General features: G+C 36.0%; 1 protein-coding gene across 3 annotated transcripts in view; it reads right to left on the bottom strand.

The window, feature by feature from the left end:
• TTC29 (tetratricopeptide repeat domain 29) overlaps positions 1-22,983 on the bottom strand; it is a 126,458-nt gene that overhangs the window by 67,715 nt on the left and 35,760 nt on the right. For 2 of the 3 annotated variants that reach the window (XM_058193940.1, XM_058193943.1), the window contains 2 exons: positions 15,496-15,708; positions 13,583-13,668 (listed from right to left, as the gene is read on the bottom strand). In XM_058193940.1, the coding sequence (XP_058049923.1) occupies positions 13,583-13,668; positions 15,496-15,708 (299 nt within the window). The remainder of the gene's footprint in view (positions 1-13,582; positions 13,669-15,495; positions 15,709-22,983) is intronic. The other variant, XM_058193942.1, reaches the window with a different exon arrangement.

Here is a 22,983-nt window from a genome sequence, read left to right as displayed (position 1 = left end):
AACCATTAAATACTATAGGTATCATCGACTTTATTATCGGATAAGTGGCTAAAAGAAACTCATACTATAGATACAATTGACTGAATGTGCAGTTTATAAATAGGGAAAAAAGCATTCCTATTCCTCAACCATTTTGTGCAGCCTGAATCCATTATTAGAAATGCATGTAAATATAAATATAATTTTATTGGTTAATTTTTTTCTCTACATATTCACACATAAATGTATAATGAGATGCTGTGCATCTACACATGTTGACAGTATTTCTTCAGTGCTGTTATCTGATTTCATACTACAGAAACTGAATTACTATGTTACAATTTGCAATAATAAAACCTTTTATTATAAATACTGATTGTTCAATTAATTCCACAGTTCATTACCAACTTCTGATCGGATGTGCAGTTAATTATGTAAGTATATATTGATTAATCAGTTAATTGATTATAATTATGTATTAATTTATTTGTAACTAATTAATTAATTGTTGGAAAGACAACATATAAATTCTGAAAATACGTCATCAAATATTAATTGCTGGACTTCCACCATGATCCGAACAAAAACTTAAGAATTTTACTGGATTTTGATGTAAGTATCTATATTGTCTTTTATTTATCAGGTGTTAAAAGATGCAATTTAAAAGTGCATTTGATAATATAAGCACAACCGTAAATTGAATACAGCTTGTGTTAAATTATACATGACCACACTGTGTTCTGCATGACTCTGTCAGAAAAAAAAATGCAAATATAAGAAACACATTTGAGGCCACATGCCTCAAGGGAATAAATGAATATAAGCAGTTTAATACATAGCATAATCCTATATGTATCTACTTAAAAGTATGTTCTAATGGGTTTAATTGGACAGTCACAATAAATTGAGCATAGACATGCATCTCAACACTTCAATATCCTCTTAAGTCCCTTACAATACAGTGGACCTGTCTAAGTACTCATCCATAGTTACTGCTTTTACTTGTACTAGTTTGTTAGAACATGTGAATTTCTAAGCACATTTCTTGTTCTAAATCATAGAATTTTCTGAACTTATAATTTTGTGATTGTCACGAAGGCATAAAATGAAAGGCAGGAAAAATGTAATAGAACTGTGGCGTGAAAGGACAAGATTAGCTGCTTAGTACCAAGTATTTAATAAGTGTATATGCTACTTCTTCACATCAATTTCAAAAGTGATTCATAAGGGTTATATAAAATATCTAATCAGTAAACAAACACAATGCAATTCATGATTATATAAAGCCAGGGAAAAGTGTATTTTTAATAGCTAAAATAAAAAGGGGTTGCTTATTTAAAAAAAATATTAATAGGGACCTGATTGGATCTCTCGTAGTAAAGAGTTCTACTATATGAGAATCAGTACTCACAAGGCATTGCTCCTTGCACAATAGTCTTCGAACAGAACCTGATCATAAATTTTTTTTTTTTTTTATAAAAAGTTTTATTTTTACAATCATATCAAATAATTCATCCAATGTACAGTTATATACAATTAGTCGGGCTTGCCCAGTCACCACCACCCTTTTTAACACTCTTCCCTCTTCTACCTTCTTTTACTTTCCAAACCTTCCTCTCCTTCTCTTATCTACATCCACTCCTCCCTCCACCCTCCACTTTCCTTCTCCCTCTTCTACCCCTCTTCCTTCCTCTTCTCCTCTTTCCTACCTCCTACTCTCTCTTTTCTCCCTCCCCACCGTTCTAAAATGGTAACTATGCAGACCCGACCCTACATTAATTATATTTCTTCAATAATCCCTGTAAATTAACCATCACTCCTTCTCTACCAAACCCCCAATTCCCTCCCCTTACCCCCACCCCCACCCCGACTTCCCAGAACAAAATGCAGGGTATCAAAACTAACAATCATAATCCAAAATAATTCCTAAATTATAATCTCTAGTCACACCACACTTAGTCACACTCTCAATTCCCCTCTCCTTCAAAAATATATCTAATACAAAATATTTCCTAAATTTACTCATATGCTATTCGATATTTTTTTTATCTGATACTTATTTTAAATATAATCAATCCACATTTTCCATTCTAAAATATATTTTTCTAGTGTATAGTCTTTCAAGTAAGCGGAGATTTTTGTCATCTCTGCCAGATTTGATACTTTGAGTGTCCATTTGTTGTTTTGTTTTGTCCATTCTTCGATTGTAGGTAATTCTTCTTTCTTCCAATACTGAGCAATCAAAAGTCTTGCGACTGTTATTAAGTTCAAAATCAATTTAGTCTCTATAGCTGTATAGTCCATAATTATTCCTAGTAGAAAGAACTGCGGAGTAAACTTAATCTTCTTTTTCAAAATATTCTGCATGATCCACCAGCCTTTAATCCAAAATACTTTAACTTTTTTACAAGTCCACCATATATGGTAATAAGTAGCATCTTCACAATCGCATCTCCAACATTTAGCAAGATCTAATATGTGTTTCTTGTAAACAGGTAATGTCATTTTTAAATTGTTTCAAATAATGAAATACTTTCCTTCTCTTCTACGGTGAATTCAGGCCATTAACATTCCAAGATAATAGTTTAATTGCCATTATCGGCCAAAGGAAACTTTTGGAACACCAGCCGCAGATCACATTTTACTTTAGGCCTTGCTCCTCCCACTGTTTCCATTGTAGTAGTTGCCAGTTGTTGTTGTGCCTTCATCTCTTGTTCCTTGCGTTTAGCAGCAGCTCTAGTCAGCCTTTGTTCTTTTGAATCTAAACCCGTCGTAGGTATTTCCAACACTTGTAATAAATCTTCTTCCATCACAATCTGTTCTTGTACCTGCTTCACTTCTCTTTCCTTCACTTCAGCCTCCCTTCTTCTAGCTTCCAATGGGGGAAGACTTCCAACTTTTAATACCTCAACATAAAATTCTCTTGCTTTTCCAACCGTATTGAAACGATGTACTTTCCCTGCATAATATACTATTATACCAGTTGGAATATCCCATCTATATTCAATCTGATGTTTTTTAAGTTCATTCACCAGGAAGGCAAATTCCTTCCTAGCCCTTAACATTTTGGTGGAATTTCCTTTAATATCAAAATATCTTGACCAGCAATCTGAATCTTCTCCCCTTATATGAAGCTTGCATAATCTGATTTCCCACTGTTCTGTTTGTAAAATAAATAACAACATCCCTTGGCAACTTTTTTGCCTTGCTATCCAAGAATTCACACGATATATTTTATCAATTTGATAAGCCACATCTGCTGGACGAGCTGCTAATATCTCAGCAAATACTTCAGAAAAATTTCCTTAAATTCTCTTCCTTATTTTCTTTCAAACCTCGAATTCTAAGAGCAAATTCCATATTTCTATATTGTATCAAAACTATTTCATCCTCTGTTTTTCCATTTTACTTTGAAATTCATCCATTTTATTTTCTAATTTTGAATTATGTTGCTTAATTTCTTCAACCTCCTCTTCCAATAAAATCACATTCGTTGCCAAACTTTGTACTGCCATTACAAATCCTTCTTTAACTTCTTTATTTCCCACTTGAATTTCTGATATCTGCTCTTTCATTTCAGACATCTCATCAGTTATTACTTTAAATTTTTCTTCTATAAAGCCTTTTAAGTTCTCTTGTAACGCCTCTAAATTCAATGTTCTAGTCTCTGCTGTATGAGCTGGAGAGGCACCAGCTGATAAAGTTCCAGAGCTCTTTGTTACAGTAGACTTTAATTGTTTGGCTGCCATCTTCTATAAAATTATTTATTTATTTATTTCCAACTTAATATTCACTTTAAATCTTCTTAACTTCTGAAAACACAGTCTTTTAAAGCAGTATTTAAAAATCTCCTAGATTCTATCAGCAGGCAGCAAAGAGTTAAAGCAGCAAGTAACATGCAAATTACCAACTGCAGAGGCACACGCTGAAAGTATCACTTTCGCTTTCCACTCGTTAACTTGTTAACAATTCGCCTCCATTTTCTTGCTGTTTTCAAGCTTGTTACAAAGTATCGGGAATCGGCTTGGCTACTTGCTTAAAGTTCTCCCACTTTCGTTCTGTCCGGTATAATCCTTTATTGTCCAAAATAAATCTCGGCGTTTGGTCGTGGTGATTGGTTCCGCCAAAGCAGAAGAATCCTCGGATCTGGAGCACTTCGGGTTACTGGAGGGAACTTAACCCTTCAAACCCCTTTTTTCTCAGGGGCTTTAGGGAAATTCAACCTCTGCCCTCAGCTCACCCCTTCTCCTTCTCCCGAAGAGGGGGTTTTCCGAACCGCTGGGCAGTAGATTTAAGCTGTCCTAGCGATTCCACATAATCCAGAGGTTGGTGATCGTAAAGATCACCGCCATCACCTACGGTGCCAAACCGGAAGTCCTGATCATAAATTTTTAAGTGCCTTGGCAGCAACAAGTTTTGGACTTCCACATTCTGCCTAATTGAAATTTCTGAACCATTTACACTGTCACATTACATAGAACACTCTACAACAGAGGTGTCAAACTCAAGGCCCGGGAGCCAGATCTGCCCAGGGATGCTTAGATCTGGCCCGCAGGGCCACCCTAAAAACAGCGAAGGACAGACCAACGGTGCTTCTGCCTGCGAAAACAGAGCTCGAGAGCCTGTTTTCTCTGGCAGAGCGCTCGGGCCACCTCAGGTGCCCCTGACATGAATGACATTGAGCTGGCTACACTCACCCTGGCCATGCCCACTGCAGCCCCCCTGAGGTCAAACACAACCCTGATGTGGTCCTCAATGAAATTGAATTTGACATCCTTGCTCTACAACAAATCATGCCTAAACTAAAGCTTAAACTTTATTAACATCTCCAGTTGGCCTTTTGTATAAAAACTAACCAACTTCTTCCAGCATCTTAGAAACAATGAGGCATCTCAAATATTCATAGAATCCATTACTTTCAACAATTATTTACCAAAATCAATTGACTCGAATTCTCACATAAGAAATCTCCTATCTTTGCTATATATTTTATTAACGAAAAGTTAAACTCATTTGCATTAAAATACGAATAAACATATGATTTAATATTAGCACCTTAAGGGAAAAAAACCAATTCCATAATAAGTGGTTCACTTAATAAATAAAAATGGCTATATTTGATATTTTATAAGCTGTACATAAACTCAGGGGACTACGTAGAACATGTTCTTTCTCTACTGTTTGCATTATGGGAAGAAAGTAAAAAAAATGAAATAACAAAAAGAGTCAAAAATATCCAGAGGCAGTGGTTATCTGAAAAATCTGCTCCTATTAGATTCCCACAGATGGACGCTACTTGAGGTGGGTCACAGAACAAAGGGGAAATGATGATGAAAATTCAAAGCAAAGCAGAAAAATAACTGCTGAGATCCCCAAGTGTATCTCTGAATAGTCCCACGCTGTGTGGCAAAACCCTTTGGCAAGCTACAGAAGCTAGTGATGAAATACACATTAACATGTGGCAAACAGGCTCGTAGCTGTATTGTATGTAAGTTACAAGTAATGATAACTAGTAGTCTCCTGGGAGCGGAAGGCAATGATTTCGACTCTAAGCATCTGAGCTCCCCTTGGATAAAGGGACAATTAAACTGAGAACAGACAGATACATTTTAGCAATCCTTTCTAATTTGACAGTAAAGCTTATTTGTCTTCAGCAGAGATGAAAACAATTGATATTTAATATAGTATGCACTGGTCACTACCGATGATTAGGTATAAACTTAAAATTTGATTTAAACCTACTTGGATTAATGTTCATGATTAGGGATGTAATAAATTTGATTTTAACAATGATAGTGAAATGTTCTATTCTAAAGATACTATATACACAAGAAGAATCATATTAAATTGTTTAAATAAAAAAGGAATCAGTAGAGAATAAGCCAAGAATGCATGATGTTTCTTGCTTGTTCAGTGTTATTTATGAACAAATGTATAAGAAATGCTTGTGATGACATTAGAGGTGTGTTAATTGAGATGTGAATGCACATATACTTTCGTATGTTGATAATGCTGTATCGTTGGCTGGGTGCATGAATGATTGGCCGAAAATGTTAGACAATGTGTATAATGCAGCAAAGAGTTGTGTTTGGAAAGAAACATGATATGGATTATTGCAAATCATACATAGGCAAAAAGAATAACACAAGAAAGTAAATTGGTATACGTTGGTAAAACATTTTTTAAAGATGGGAAAATGGAGAAATTCTAAGACTATGCAAATCTTAGTAGAAAGTAGTGGGTAGTATGTGATCTGTTTCAAGGAATGAATATTTGTTGAAGAAATATAAAAATTGGGTTGAGAGAAGTTTATTATATGGTAGTGACAACTGGCAAAACATAGAAGGAGAAACATAGAAGTTGAATACAGTGAAAAGAGCATACTTAGAAATAAATATGGACAAATATAGGTCAAAAGTGAGTGACCTATATGAAAGAAATATGTTGAGGTCCTTTGAAGAAATAAAATGAATGAAGACAAAATTACAAAACAAATATATGAAAGAAGAGGAAGGAGGAAAGTATGGCTGGATGGAGTTAATAATACCCTCAGAAAGAGGGAGTAGTTTAAATAATGAAAGACAATTTTGAATTAATGTATGGACATGATGAAAGCAAGGGTGGCTTACAAGGAAAATGAAGTATGAAAATGAATGGTACTGATACAAACTTAGATTAGATAGATTTTTTTTCTTTTTATTATGTTTCACTTCCAGGTATTTTTGGTAACTACACTTTACCTACAAAGGGAACAGCAGAATAGATATCTAGGTCTGAACATACAATGATTAAAATTTAATATGGGAATTCCTTCTAGTTTAATTTCTTTTCTATAATTACATTATTTATAGTAAATAATATTTTCCCTGAAATTGCCCATACTATATCTTTTTAAACAAAAATATGGATTCAGAATTCAGTAGTGCATAATAATTTGTTACTTAATCTAGAACAAATACAAATGCATATGGAAGCATTTACAAACTAAATGAAATGCATGATGTAGGGAACATTGTCTGCATTAACTGATAAGGATTTACCATGTAGTCTCTGTGATCAGCTAAGTTACACAAAGTACACAACAGACAGGTTAGGTAAGAGCTGTGTCAGCATCTTCATAATAGAAATTATATACTACCATCTGGTATAATGCAGTGATTAAGAGTTTAAATTGTGAACCAAGAAGTCCAAGGTGAAGATCTTGCCGCAACCTCTATAACCTGTTATATGGAAATTGGGAAAACAGTCAGGTCTTACACCAGTCATACATTTAGATACGAAAAGAAACTGTTATCAGAAAACTTCTGTCAGCCATTCTGGGGTTCTTCTGTGCCTTATAAATAAGACATCAACACAGTAAAATGAAGTGTTAAACGAAGATCACAAGTTACAAATCTAAAAGATGCGAGAGAGAAAGAAAAGAAGGAAAACACATAATGTAGATACCTTATAATTGCATATACCTTGAGGCTCTGCATAAACACTACGTAAATAATTTCAGATTTCTAAAGCAGCCTTTTCAATCTAGTGTCCTTCAGATATATTGGATTTATAACTTACCATCTTTCTGACTGGACTGCTTTAGGAATTGTATTCCTTCTTGTATTCCTTTACTGGCAAGATTGTTTTAATTGCTGTTGCTTCCCCCCGCCCCCCAAATGCAGCAGTTTCAGGTAAAACAGATATTTTTTCCCCTCCCCATATGATTCCTATTAGTTACACTTGTTTTTCAGTATCTTCAAATCTAATATCTACATCCCAACCCAGTTCTCTTTTGTTCTTATCCACCTGAGCTATAGGTGTATATATGACAAAATATTTTCTTATATCAAGGTTTCCTACCTTGGCATGCCAGGGAAGTTTCCAACAAATTCTCATTTGACATTCATTGCTTCCTCCTTTCTAATTTTATCTGCTCAGTTCAAGCTCAGCTAGAACTATCTTTTATGCTACTGTATCTCTTCTTTTTCCTGCTCATGATGCTATCTTTCCTCAGCATGAAAAAGTTGTTCTTTCTCAATTTATCATGTCACTTTCTTTTTTAAAAAAAACTTCACTTCTACAAATGATTTCCTAGCATCACTATTTGCTCTTCTTTATTATGTTTCACTTCCAGGTATTTTTGGTAACTACACTTTACCTACAAAGGGAACAGCAGAATAGATATCTAGGTCTGAACATACAATGATTAAAATTTAATATGGGAATTCCTTCTAGTTTAATTTCTTTTCTATAATTACATTATTTATAGTAAATAATATTTTCTCTGAAATTGCCCATACCATATCTTTTTAAACAAAAATATGGATTCAGAATTCAGTAGTGCATAATAATTTGTTACTTAATCTAGAACAAATACAAATGCATATGGAAGCATTTACAAACTAAATGAAATGCATGATGTAGGGAACATTGTCTGCATTAACTGATAAGGATTTACCATGTAGTCTCTGTGATCAGCTAAGTTACACAAAGTACACAACAGACAGATTAGGTAAGAGCTGTGTCAGCATCTTCATAATAGAAATTATATACTACCATCTGGTATAATGCAGTGATTAAGAGTTTAAATTGTGAACCAAGAAGTCCAAGGTGAAGATCTTGCCGCAACCTCTATAACCTGTTATATGGAAATTGGTCTAAGTCAGGTCTTACACCAGTCATACATTTAGATACGAAAAGAAACTGTTATCAGAAAACTTCTGTCAGCCATTCTGGGGTTCTTCTGTGCCTTATAAATAAGACAACAACACAGTAAAATGAAGTGTTAAACGAAGATCACAAGTTACAAATCTAAAAGATGCGCGAGAGAAAGAAAAGAAGGAAAACACATAATGTAGATACCTTATAATTGCATATACCTTGAGGCTCTGCATAAACACTACGTAAATAATTTCAGATTTCTAAAGCAGCCTTTTCAATCTGGTGTCCTTCAGATATATTGGATTTATAACTTACCATCTTTCTGACTGGACTGCTTTAGGAATTGTATTCCTTCTTGTATTCCTTTACTGGCAAGATTGTTTTAATTGCTGTTGCTTCCCCCCGCCCCCCAAATGCAGCAGTTTCAGGTAAAACAGATATTTTTTTCCCTCCCCATATGATTCCTATTAGTTACACTTGTTTTTCAGTATCTTCAAATCTAATATCTACATCCCAACCCAGTTCTCTTTTGTTCTTATCCACTTGAGCTATAGATGTATATATGACAAAATATTTTCTTATATCAAGGTTTCCTACCTTGGCATGCCAGGGAAGTTTCCAACAAATTCTCATTTGACATTCATTGCTTCCTCCTTTCTAATTTTATCTGCTCAGTTCAAGCTCAGCTAGAACTATCTTTTATGCTACTGTATCTCTTCTTTTTCCTGCTCATGATGCTATCTTTCCTCAGCATGAAAAAGTTGTTCTTTCTCAATTTATCATGTCACTTTCTTTTTTTAAAAAAACTTCACTTCTACAAATGATTTCCTAGCATCACTATTTGCTCTTCTTTTATTATTTTCCTAATCTTTCTAAGCCTTGTGCTATTAAAATTCTTAATTTCTCTATCATCTAACTTTCTTCATCTCATGTTATAAAAAGCATTCAAGACAATGCTGCTATTATTTAATAATAAAAACAACAAGAATAACACCAATTTTACACCAATTTATCTGAATGAAATATATTACCTAAGAGTTTAACCAGCGGTGAAAAGCACTTACCTTCGCTACCGGTTCGGAAATGTGAGCACTCATGCTCACATTTCACTACACTCACATGCACCTCTTCTGCACATGCACAGAGGGTAAAAAATGGGACGTAATGACATCCCAGCAGGTGGGCGGAGCCTCCCGCCACTGGCACTATCAGTTCGTGTGAGCCGGATACCTCCAGCCGGATTTCACCACTGAGTTTAACCCTTCAAGTGTGGTTAGAGTCAAATAAGACCCGACTTTAGGCATAGAACTAACCTTTGTATTTAAAGTTAGTTTAAATAGCAATGAATGGGATAACTGAGGGTCAGAACTATAATATGGGAGACAGGGCAACTATTTTGCTTCCACTTATCTGGATTACAATGTTTTTATTTATCTGTAAGCAGGGGTGAAATGGTCCCGGTTCAGACTGGATCACTCGATCCAGTAGCGATCGTGGCGGGTGGTTCGGAAAACTGGTAGCAATCACGGTGCAAGGCTCTGTCCACCCACCCGGCTGTCTTTACTTCCTGGTTTTAACCAGGAAGTAATGTGTTTTATACCCTCTGCGCATGCGCAGAAAGGTTCTGCATGTGTGGGGCGCATGCACTTCCAAACTATTAAGGAAGGTAAATGTATTTCACCCCTCTCTGTAAGGAATTTAATTATTAATGGCAAATTGTTCCTTTTCTGAAAGGAAATTTAACAGCGGTGAGACAACAGCACGGAAGAGGCTACACAAAGGAAAAAAGTTAAACATCCTTTCCTCGGTTGCAGTTCAGATTCAAATCTCACTTCAACAACTGATGTTACGAAGACAAATTTGAAGTAGGTAAAGAGCAATACTTGCAATATTGTTTATAAACCAATTATATAAGTTTAAAGATCAGCAAACCAATTATGTGCTTCATATCAGTCTATGGTTTAGTTAGTTCTTTTAATGTAGTCCAGAATAGATAGTTATCTTCCACATTCAACCAAGTGTAATTTTACATTACATTAAATGATTTAATTCAAACCATTATTGTCCTAGTGATTCACAAAAATACATATAACAACATATTTTCTTTGGATAGTAAAATCATATAACTTAATCCATATCAGCTAAAAGACTTACATGACCAGTCTTATGTACAATACAATATATACAATATATACAGTATCTAATATACATCTTCTATCAAAAATAACCTTGGGTGGCTCACAGCAGTAACCAATAAAATAATATAAATTAAAGCAGGAATCATGCACTATTTTTTTTTAAAAAACAGACTTCCTACCATAGTGCCCTAACATACCTCCAGGGGTGAAATGCTCCCTGTTCAGACCGGATCGCGCGATCCAGTAGCAATGAGGGCGGATAGTTTGGAGAACCGGTAGCAAAAATCCTTCCCCCCCACCTATGCTCACCCAATCGCCCAGTCCCCACTTGCCTACTTGGCAGCTTTCTGCTTCTTTCAGTCTCGCTCCCTATTCCGGCCTTGCTTCAGCTGCTGCAATCAACTGCATCAGCTAGCAACTGAATCTGCCTGCCTGCAATCCATCTTATCGGTGAGCAACTCAATCTGCCTGCCTTTTCCCTTGAATTAGATAAGTAAGTGGGGGGGGGAAGCTTTAAAAAATAGTTAATTGGGGCTTTTTTAGGAGTTTTATTTTTTTTAGACATAGCAATTTAAAGTTAAGTAAGTTTTAAAGTCAAGGAAGTTTTAAAGTTAAGGAAGTTTTAAATTTATCTGTTTTTATCTAAAAATATAAATAAAATAAAATAAATAAAATATTTGTGCAGCTTTCTGAGATTTGGTGTGTTTCTGTAGTGTTTCACTCTAACTACACAAACACATAAAATCTCACAAAGCTGTATGTGGCATTTTGTGTGTGTGAGAGAGTCAGTTGTGTTGTGTAGTGTGTGTGTGTAAAGTGTGAAAGTTGATTTTTGGTACCTCTTATTGTTTTGTGTACTTTATTATTTTTATTATTTATTGTTATTGGCCACGCCCACCCAGTCACCTGACCACCAAGCCATGCCCACCAATTAAGCCACACCCACAGAACCGGTAGGGAAAATTTTTAGATTTCACCCCTGCATACCTCCCCCACTGTTTGCTTATAAACTCCCATCCTCCCTTCCAGCCTGCTGGGTCTTCTGTATAGGACCTCTGGGGATCTCAGTTGGTAAGACCTACTCCATAATGCACTGCTCCTAGCTCTTGATGATGGCAACACTTAAGAGAAGGGTCGTGGACTACACCCACCCTTTTTGTTCTGCTGAGAGGGACAATATATATATTAGAGTATATATTAGAATTAGAATAAGGAATGAAGGGTAAAGAAATTATTTTATGCTAGCAATATGGTATATTACCAATTATTGCCAATAAAAATAACATAAACTCTGCTCATTCCTTTCTAAGGCAGGTAGTAAATTAAACAGTTAAATAGCACTTACCAATAGAGGCTTAATAAATAAAATTATTATGATATTTTTATATAATTTTGAAGGCTGGAATCTATACTTTAAAATAATTAAATAGATTGTTCTGATCTTGAACAAAGGAAAATTCTCCATATGGTTGCCTTTTGATCTGTAGCTGTTTTAGAGAGCAATAGAAACAACATCTCCCAACTAAATTTGGAAATAGGTTGAGCAAATAGGGAAGGGTTGCTTCTCCAGTCACTCATTTTTCCTTCAGACAAGTTACTTTATAGATTATTCTTTTCCTTTTCCAGGAAAAGAAGAAGCTTACTTCATGGTAAAAAAGCAAACTTTCAAATGTATGTGCTGCATATCAGATATAGGAATGAAACAGGTTAATAAGGTCTAGCCAGGAGGCAAAACTACTATTATCACATAATACTTCAAGAAAACTTTATATTACATTCTACTGCAAACCAAGACCAAAATGTTAAAACCAGTATGGTTTTAACCAGAGGGTGAAAGGGAGGTAGATAGTGAACAACTTTATACAATGCAAAACATACAAATAGAGAGAAAAATTAAAGTTAGGAATACAATTTCTGTAAGTATAGCATGGGAGGGGGGGAAAAGGATAAGCTTTTACTTAGGAAACGACATGGTGTAAAGATAGTCTAACTCAGATGTGGTATTCAGCAGGTTCTGACCAGTTCTGAAGAACTGGTAGCAGAAATTTTGAGTAGTTCAGAGAACCAGTAAATACCACATCTGACTGGCCCTACTGCCATCTATTCTCTGTCTCCTGAGTCTCAGCTGATCGAAAGAAAATGGAGATTTTACAGTATACTTCCCCTGCCACGCCCACCAAGCCACACCATACCCACCAAGCTATGTCCACAGAACTGGTAGTAAACATTTTTGAATCCCACCACTGGTCTAACTTGCTTAATTCTACCTACAGTTAAGATCCTGTAATATATTATCCAATGTCATGGGGAGCAATTTGGTGACCTGCACAGGTTACAATCAGAAGAGAAAGAAAACCAAACTAAAAGAGAAAGGAAGTCATGAAAAGCCTGCAAACATCAGTCTAAACAGCAGAAAGCACACTAGATAGAAACATGCAAAACAATATGGTATTTCACAGAAGATAAAGAGAAAAATGTGCAGAACGCTACTAGTATTTCTACATGTTTCCCTAAGTGGTCAGTCAGCTTATATGGACAGAAAGATGATGTACTCAGTGATGAAGTCCAACAAAGGAGACACCAAAAAAGTCTTATAACAATTGAGAATTTTCAACCAAATGGACTGTTTGGTGTTGGAGGGAAATAACACACAAAATTCAAGAGATAATGAGGAAACAATATTCATCAAGGCAGCCTGGCAGAAAGTAGAATTCTGAATAGGAGTATTTCATATTGCAACACATACTTCAGATCTCAATTTAATTGCTATAAGCAACTTAATGTTACAACCATAAAAGAGAGTATGTATCATTTAGACTTACTAACATAGCTTTCTGTAATTCTCCGGCTGAAAAATATGCTATGCCTAAACAGAAAGCAGTTTCTCCTTCCATCTTCATATTCTCTGCTAAATAGAAATAAATATTGTTTTATAATTAGGCATAAAAACAAATTATTGAATTTTTTGTGTGAATATTTTGTTTTCAGCTCATCTTAACAAATGTTAATATTATCTATATAGAAAAAAACATTGTATAAAATATTATGTCAAGTGTTTCATTTTGCTTTGGTGCAGGCAGAGAAATATAATAGAAAAGAAAAACATCTCTTATTTATTAGGCACTGCCAAACAGTGTGCAAATAGTAAGTGTTACATGTTCACTAGGAGATTCCATAACAATCTCCTTCTATTTACGTCTGTGCCAGGGATGTCCAGAGGGTTGTATGTCAAAATCTGCACTACAACCCAAGTCTTTTATGCATATGTATACTATTAATGCATCCATGAATGGGTAGGGCTTGGATAATGATTGTGTCAAAGTCAGGGGTGCGTTCCACTTACCTTTACTACCAGTTCACAACAGGAGCTCGCTTCGCTTGCGTGCTTCTGTGCATGTGCAGATTGTTCATGATGACATCCAGGCAGGTGGGCAGAGTCTCCCGCCGCCATTACTACCAGTTTGCAAGAACCAGACTGAACTGGGAGCAACCCACCACTGGTCAAATTTCTATCTATCCCAGAGTGATAAAATAGAATTGCTGTATACCCTTGAGATAAAAATTACTCAGAGAATTTACTTAAGGATATTTCTTTATCACTGAGCTAACTGTTTTCCTCCTTTTTTAAGCTGTATTGATACAACCAATTATCAATCATGTATTATTTGTTTATTATATGGTAGACTTATATCTAGAGCACGCTTGCCAATTAGATGGAAAAGACGGTATAACTGTCAACACTCCCAATTCAATTTGATTTATTAAATTTGTACGTTGCCCAGCTCCCAAGGAATCTTGACACTTACAAATGGTTAAAAACATGTACAAACAAGAAAACAACACAAAAGCAATAAAAATGGCAAAGATAACAAACCCAGATAGAAACAAGAAAATGAAGACATAGGGGCTTCAATCACATTCATCAAGTCCTAGGTGAAAAGCCAGGTCTTTGGGATCTTTTGAGACACCAGTAGGATGGAGGCCATTTGAATCTCATTCCAGAGAACAAGTACTGCTACACAAAAGGCCTGCTTCCAAAGTCTCAATAGATAGAAGTGAAGGTATCTGAAGAGCTCCAATCCTGCCAGGTTGGATTGGCCAGGCAGGTATTATGAGAGATATATGGTCCCTCAAATAACTAGGCTCTATGCCAGATATACTCTTGATGTATTCCCATATATATTAAAATTAAAAAGTATCAAAGAGCACTACAAAAAAAGAGGTTCCATATGACAACGTCTAGAATTAAAACTACAGTAACTGCATTAATTATTAAAATAATTTGTTTAAGAAGTACTGACATAATAGTGATGCTCCATTAAATAAAAATCTATGTACATGTACATGTACTTGAGCCATGTACTTTAACATTTCATTACCTTATTTAAATGCATAAGTAGTGTCACTCACAATATCTGTGAAGAACACAACCCAAATGTTGCCAGAGACTTTATTTCTGACTATGGACTCATTTTTTTAAAGTAGTAGTCCTGAATGACTCCATTTTTAGAGTTAAAAGCTTTCTTGGAAGAAATGGACCCCTGCTCGTTGACAAGTAGGTACTTCAGTTTTACAAGATTTAAAAATACATTGATAGCATTTGTTTTGACTTTCATTGAAAATAATCATCAAGCACTTGGTGATTTTTTTCTTCTATTTTTTTCTTTATTTTTTGGGGGAAATCCAGTCTTGTATATGAAAGAAAGACAATGTAAGAATGTTATTTCTTTCTCACCTTCTTCTGCCATTTTTAAAGCTTTTGTTAAAGTTCTGATGGCTTCTTGATATTCTTTATTTGCTAGCATTTTGTCTGCCAGTAATGTGTAAATTCTCCAGAGATGTTCACAGGCTAGTGAATTTAAATTTCGGCCTGTATCATCTTTCCATGTCCGTCCCACTGTCAGGTTATAGAATGCTTCATAATGTTCTACAGCTTTCAGGAAGTTACCTGAAGAATACAAAACAACTCATAATCAAGTATCCTTGGTAGAATGTTATATTTTCCTAACAAATATACGCTCACTTGCAAATAAGATGGATGAAATACTCCTCTTAAACAAATACTATTCTGATTTTCGCAATTCAGCAGTCCTATGCTTCTCTGAAACCTGGTTAAATGAATCAATTGAAAATAGCAGCCTGAACATTCCAGGATTTCAAATTGAACGATCAGACAGGATTCCAGAAACATCTGGTAAAAAGAAAGGAGGAGGCTTATGCCTATATATTAATTCAACCTGGTGTCAAGATTTTAACATAATTTACAAATTCTGTGACAACAATTTAGAGACTCTAATTATCAACTGCAAACCTTACTATTCGCCTCGTGAATTTTCCTCATTTCTTCTAATTGCTGTTTATGTCCCACCACAAGCCTGTGTAAACAAGGCATTACGAACTCTAGCTGACCAAATCATGGAGGCTGAAGCCAAACACCCTGATTCACTGGCCATTGTTTTGGGAGATCTAAACAAGGCAAACTTAAGGAAAGAACTACCAAAATACTTTCAGCATGTCAATTGTCCCACCAGAGGCAAGAATACTCTAGACCACTGCTACACAACACTAAAAGATGCCTATCGGTCTTTACCACGTGCAGCTGTAGGACACTCTGATCATTGCATGATTCACCTTGTACCTGCTTACAGGCAAAGACTTAAAGCCATAAAACCAATAATTAAATCAGTGAAAACCTGGACGGAGGAATCAGAATTAAAGCTACAGGCATGTTTTGACTGCACTGATTGGAATATTTTTATACCTCTGCAGACCTGGATGAACTCACAGATACTGTAACATCATATGTCAGCTTCTGTGAAGACCTATGTGTACCTACAAGGAACTTGCGAATACACAGTAACAACAAACCTTGGTTTACACCTAAACTTAAGCAGCTACGACATTCCAAAGAGGAAGCCTACAGAAAAGGTGATAAAATGCTGTACAATCAGGCCAGAAATGCACTAACAAGGGAGATCAGAGCAGCAAAAAGAAGCTACTCTGAAAAGCTAAAGAATCAGTTTTCAGCAAATGAACCAGCAAACATGTGGAAAACTCTTAAAAATATCACCGGCTATGGCAAACCTCCTTCCCAGGCTGAAGGTAATCAACAACTGGCAGATGACCTGAATGAGTTTTACTGCAGGTTTGAAAGGAAACTACAGCCACCTATCTCCACAACCCCATCTCAGACACACCAACAACAGCCAAGCCTCCTACAACTGACCCCATTTCATTGGGTTCACAACCCCTAGTGATCACAGAAAAGGAAGTGCAGGACCTATTTCACAGACAAAAGCCAGGAAAAGCTCCAGGCCCAGACAAGATAACTCCTTCTTGCTTAAAAGTCTGTGCTGACCAATTGGCCCCATCTTCACCCATATTTTCAATAAATCACTAGAGATGTGTTATGTTCCTTCTTGCTTCAAACGCTCTACCATCATCCCAGTGCCGAAGAAGCCCACCATCAAGGAACTGAATGACTACAGACCAGTTGCTCTAACATCTGTAGTCATGAAAACCTTTGAAAGGCTAGTGCTTTCCTACCTGAAAACCATCACGGATCCGCTGTTAGACCCCTTGCAATTTGCATACCGAGCAAATAGATCAACAGATGATGCTGTTAATATGGCTCTGCACTACATCCTACAACATCTTGAGTCTCCAAAGACCTATGCAAGGGTCCTTTTTGTAGACTTTAGTTCAGCATTCAATACCATCATTCCAGACATTCTTCTAACTAAGCTAAACCAGCTACAGGTACGGGAACAGACTTGTAAGTGGATCACAAGCTTCCTAACAAACAGGAAGCAGCAGGTGAAGCTAAGCAAGATCACATCAAATACCTGTACAATTAGCACAGGGGCCCCCCAAGGCTGTGTGCTCTCCCCACTTCTCTTCTCTCTGTATACCAATGACTGCATCTCCAATGATCCATCAGTTAAGCTACTGAAGTTCGCAGATGACACAACAGTGATTGGTCTCATTCGAGACAATGACGAATCCGCATATAGACGAGAGGTCAAATGACTAGCCTTGTGGTGCAACCAAAACAATCTGGAACTGAACACACTCAAAACCGTAGAAATGGTGGTAGACTTTAGGAAAAACCCTTCCATACTTCCACCTCTCACAATACTTGACAACACAGTATCAACAGTAGAAACCTTCAAATTTCTGGGTTCTATCATATCGCAAGATCTCAAATGGACAGCTAACATCAAAACATCATTAAAAAGGACAACAAAGAATGTTCTTTCTGCGCCAACTCAGTAAGCTCAAACTGCCCAAGGAGCTGCTGATCCAATTCTACAGAGGAATTATTGAGTCTGTCATTTGCACCTCTATAACTGTCTGGTTCGGTTCTGCAACCCAACAAGAAAACACAGACTTCAGAGGATAATTAGAACTGCAGAAAAATAATTGCTACCAACTTGCCTTCCATTGAGGACCTGTATACTGCACGAATCAAGAAGAGGGCCGTGAAAATATTTGCAGATCCCTCGCATCCTGGACATAAACTGTTTCAACTCCTACCCTCAAAACGACGCTATAGAGCACTGCATACCAGAACAACTAGACACAAGAACAGATTTTTCCTGAAGGCCATCACTCTGCTAAACAAATAATTCCCTCAACACTGTCAGACTATTTACTGAATCTGCACTACTATTAATCGTTTCATAGTTCCCATCACCAATCTCTTTCCACTTATGACTGTATGACTATAACTTGTTGCTGGCAATCCTTATGATTTATATTGATATATTGATCATCAATTGTGTTGTAAATGTTGTACCTTGATGAACGTATCTTTTCTTTTATGTATACTGAGAGCATATGCACCAAGACAAATTCCTTGTGTGTCCAATCACACTTGGCCAATAAAAATTCTATTCTATTCTATTCTATTCTATTCTATTCTATTCTATTCTATTCTATTCTATTCTATTCTATTCTATTCTATTCTATTCTATTCTATTCTATTCTATTCTATATATTGATTAAACAATCATGAATGAAGCTCATGATAATGAAGCTAAAAACCCCTCCCCCAAAAGCAAATAAGCATAATTTTAAAAAAATGTCCATAGACACTTAAAAGGAAATTGTAGAAAGTAGTATTTTATGTAGGAAAATTATGAAGAAATATTTTTAGAAATGTCAGATTAGACTTGGCTCCTATGATTCATTTATTTTAGCTTTAAGAAAATGGTTTAAGTAGCTTAAGTAGTTATACCTCTCCGACCGTTCGCAGACGGTGTTGACAGGGGGGCAGAGATCAACTGCTAGGCAACTCACTTGTGGGGTGCCGCAGGGGTCGATTCTCTCACCTCTCCTGTTCAACATTTATATGAAGCCGCTGGAGGAGATCATCCGTGGTTTCGGGGTGAGTTGTCAGCTGTACGCTGACGATACTCAGCTGTACATTTCCACCCCGAACCACCCCAATGAAGCCCTCGATGCGATGACTCAGTGTCTTGAGGCCGTTCAGGTCTGGATGGGGACGAACAGACTCCGACTCAACCCATCGCCAGGGGAGCTTTCTATCAGGTTCTCCTGATTCGCCAATTGCGTCCTTTCCTGGACCGGGACTCGTTATGCGCAGTCACTCATGCCCTCATCACTTCCCGTCTGGATTACTGCAATGCTCTCTACATGGGGCTCCCCTTGAAGAGTACCCGGAGGCTCCAACTGGTACAGAATGCGGCCGCACTGGGGATTGAGAGAGCACAGCGTAGCTCCCATGTAACACCTCTCCTGCGCAGGCTGCACTGGTTGCCGGTGGTCTTCCGGGTGCACTTCAAGGTGTTGGTCATCACCTTTAAAGCGCTCCATGGCATGGGACCGGGAGATCTACGGGACCACCTGCTGCCGCCAGTTACCTCCCATCGTCCAGTGCGTCCAGTGCGCTCCCACAGGGAGGGCCTTCTTAGGGTGCCGTCGGCCAACCAATGTTGGCTGGCGGCCCACAGGGGAAGAGCGTTCTTTGTGGGGGCCCCGGCTCTGTGGAATGAGCTGCTGGTGGGACTCCGTCTTCTCCCCGATCTTCGGACCTTTAAGCGCGAGTTCAAGACCTTCTTTTTTCACCAAGCGGGGCTGGCCTGATTGATTTTAAATATTGTGGGTTTTTAGTGGGCTTTTAACAGGGGTTTTTATCTTTTTGTAATTTTCTTATTTAACTATTTTTAACACACGGTGTTTAAATTAGATTTTTAAATTTGGTACTGTATTTTAAAATTTTTCTGGATTATTGTTGTTTTTATCTGCTGTACACCGCCCTGAGTCTTCGGAGAAGGGCGGTATAAAAATGTAAATAATAAATAAATAAATAAATAAATATCATTAATTCAGACAGCTTCATCAATAAAGAAATCAAGAACACCTGTAGATCATCACAAACATATTGAAATATTTTTAAAGAATACTCTGATACTTCTATTATACAATAAACTGCAATACAATATACATGGAGCTTTAGGATGAAAAATCTGAACAGAGGACCAAAACGTATTCAGTCTACACATTGTTAAATCATCAGCACTATTATTTGTTTTGTTTTTATTAAGTTTGTTAAATTCATATTCTCGCATTGTTGAATAATTTTTTCATTAAGTATATATACAGTAACTACTAATATTGCAGTTCCATATGCATACAAAACTTTAATCATGAATGTAACACAGCCAGAATTGGAAGACATGGCTTATTCCTTTCTATAGTTCCATGATACAAAAATCTAGTAAGGACCACCAATGAATTTAGATTAAAGGGCAATATAGAACAGGGGATACCTGTCCTTTCACCTCACCTAATACAGGGGCCCCAACCCCAGGCTGCAGACCGGGCCATGGACCAGCACCAATCTGTAGCCCATTGGGAACTGGGCTGCGCATGCAGAGGACGAGCACATGAAGCTTCATTTGCACATGGGGGGATTAGGTTGAGTGCACGAACCCATCCTCTCCGCCTGCCACTTTTGCATGCTGCCACCGGTTTGTGCAGCCAAAAATGTTGGGGATTGCTGATCTAATAGTTAATAGTGTTTGAGATTAACATTGTCCAGCCTTGTCAAGTCTAGTTTCTTTGAGAGAAGAAAGTTACAACTACAAACTACGACTACAGTAGTTTAGGAACAATATAGTTCCTAAAATATGTCTTCAAAAGAAGAATGCTAAATGGATCAGTTCTAAGAATTTAATATGGGCAGCTTTATCAGTCTGACAAAAATTCTAAGCAAACTGCTCTTTAAAATAAAGCATAAATAGGTTTTTGGGTAAGGAAATGTGTCCAGTAGTTTAAATAAATTATTGTATAAGAAATACATAAGAAATATCTACGTTGTGAAAGAAATTGTAAATTTGTACATAATGATCCAAAAGAGTGATTTTTGATAAATTACTATGTTCATATAGTCATGAATCTGGAGGTAAAATAAAGTGATTCTATCTGCTCTTGATCAGATATTTTATTTTAGGGGATTAAAAGGGATAATAATAGCGATAATATGCATTATATTGGACAATATTATCTATAATATCATATGCCAATAACAGAGGTACCATATTCTAAGATAAAAGGTGTTCTAGTTGATTTGGAAGAATAAATGGATATGCATAATCAACTGTTTTGTCTGTATTCATAATACAATTCTTCTTTACATTTATTCTTCTACACAACTGTTCCCAAACATTCTATTTTTATTAAATAAAAACTATCTTAGGCAAATATTAATGAAAAAGAGATGCACAAAATATCTATAATTTTGTGCTATTTTTGAATAGAGAGATTGACTAGATATTAACACAAATGGGTTTTAACATGAAGCTGCCATAAAAGCAGGGACATAAATGTAATTCTCCTAGATGCTATTTTGATGCACATTTTTGATTCCATGAATATTTTATGAAATGGTCCAAACTAAAGCCATATAACATTCCTGCATTACTGATGCTTGCACCCGTAAGCTACAAACATTAGAGGCATGATTGAATGCATTAAAATGAACTCATTCAGCAGCACATTGATTACTTGAAGGCGGGTGAAGCAAAAGAAGGGTTGCTGCACTTAAGAAAACAGCGCACAAATTTAAAATATAGAAAAATAAAGATACTAAATTGGAAAAAGTGGCATTCAATAAAAAAATTATTGTGAATCTTTCATTGTCCTATGTGCATCAATATAATATCAATTAGGCAGGCTATTAATTAGGTTTCAAAGATTATTCTGGTAAATAAAATTCTGGAATCTCAAATTATTCTGCTGACCAGTTCAGTTCCATGCTTTAGCAATAGCATAAATAGCTATTTTCTTTTTTCTTTTTTACCAGATTTTATATAAATATCATTATATATAACCATTAATGATAATTTAAAGATATGGGATGTTCTGTAATGTTTGTTTTAAAATATTGTAATAGAAATCACATTTTATTATATATCATTATGAAACTATTTTAAAAAGCTAAACGTAAGAGTGACTGAATAATATTTTAAATGTTTGAGAAATGTTAATAGTAAAATTTCCATTAAATAATTAAGAAAAAAACCCTATTTTTTTGGCCCAGAGTGTATAATACTGAAGTTTTAGCTATTGTTGTTATTCCTACTGTTGTTATTATTACTGGTTAAGAAATATATTGACTATCAGCCTTAATAACAATCATCTACACATTTAAAATATTTATCATTTTTTAAAAAGTAAAAAATTTTAAAGGTACTTTTAAAAATAAAATATAGCTATTAGATTTTACTAACTTTATGATTAATTTAAATAAAAGAAAAGAAAACCAAACAGGAAACTACTAAAGTCTGGGGGAAAACTTAGAACAATGAACAACTCAATAAAACTCATAGAATGGAACAATATCAAAATGCAGCTTTAGAAAATGTATTAAAATTGATATGGATATACTAAGAAATGCAAGTTTGGGCAAGTGCAAAGACTTCTATGTAGCAGCTTCCAGTACAATTCTTTTCACATACAAACAATCAAACAGGCAAGAAAGCAAGCAAGCAAGCACAACTCTTCTAGTAGGTGGTCACAAACTAAAATACAGATATGCCTCCAGCTACATTTAGTTGAGTCTATAGATGTTCCCTCTTTTGAGGTATGGGGGGGGGGATACTCAGTGGAAGGGTTGCAACTGGTGAAATTTTGGCTAAAACTGTTTGGAAACATTTTTATTTGTGAGTATCAAGAAAAAACCTACCAAACACTATAA

The sequence above is a fragment of the Ahaetulla prasina genome, chromosome 8, assembly GCF_028640845.1.
Source record: "Ahaetulla prasina isolate Xishuangbanna chromosome 8, ASM2864084v1, whole genome shotgun sequence".
Classification (NCBI taxonomy): domain Eukaryota; kingdom Metazoa; phylum Chordata; class Lepidosauria; order Squamata; family Colubridae; genus Ahaetulla; species Ahaetulla prasina.
This window is presented reverse-complemented; position numbering and strand designations above follow the sequence as displayed.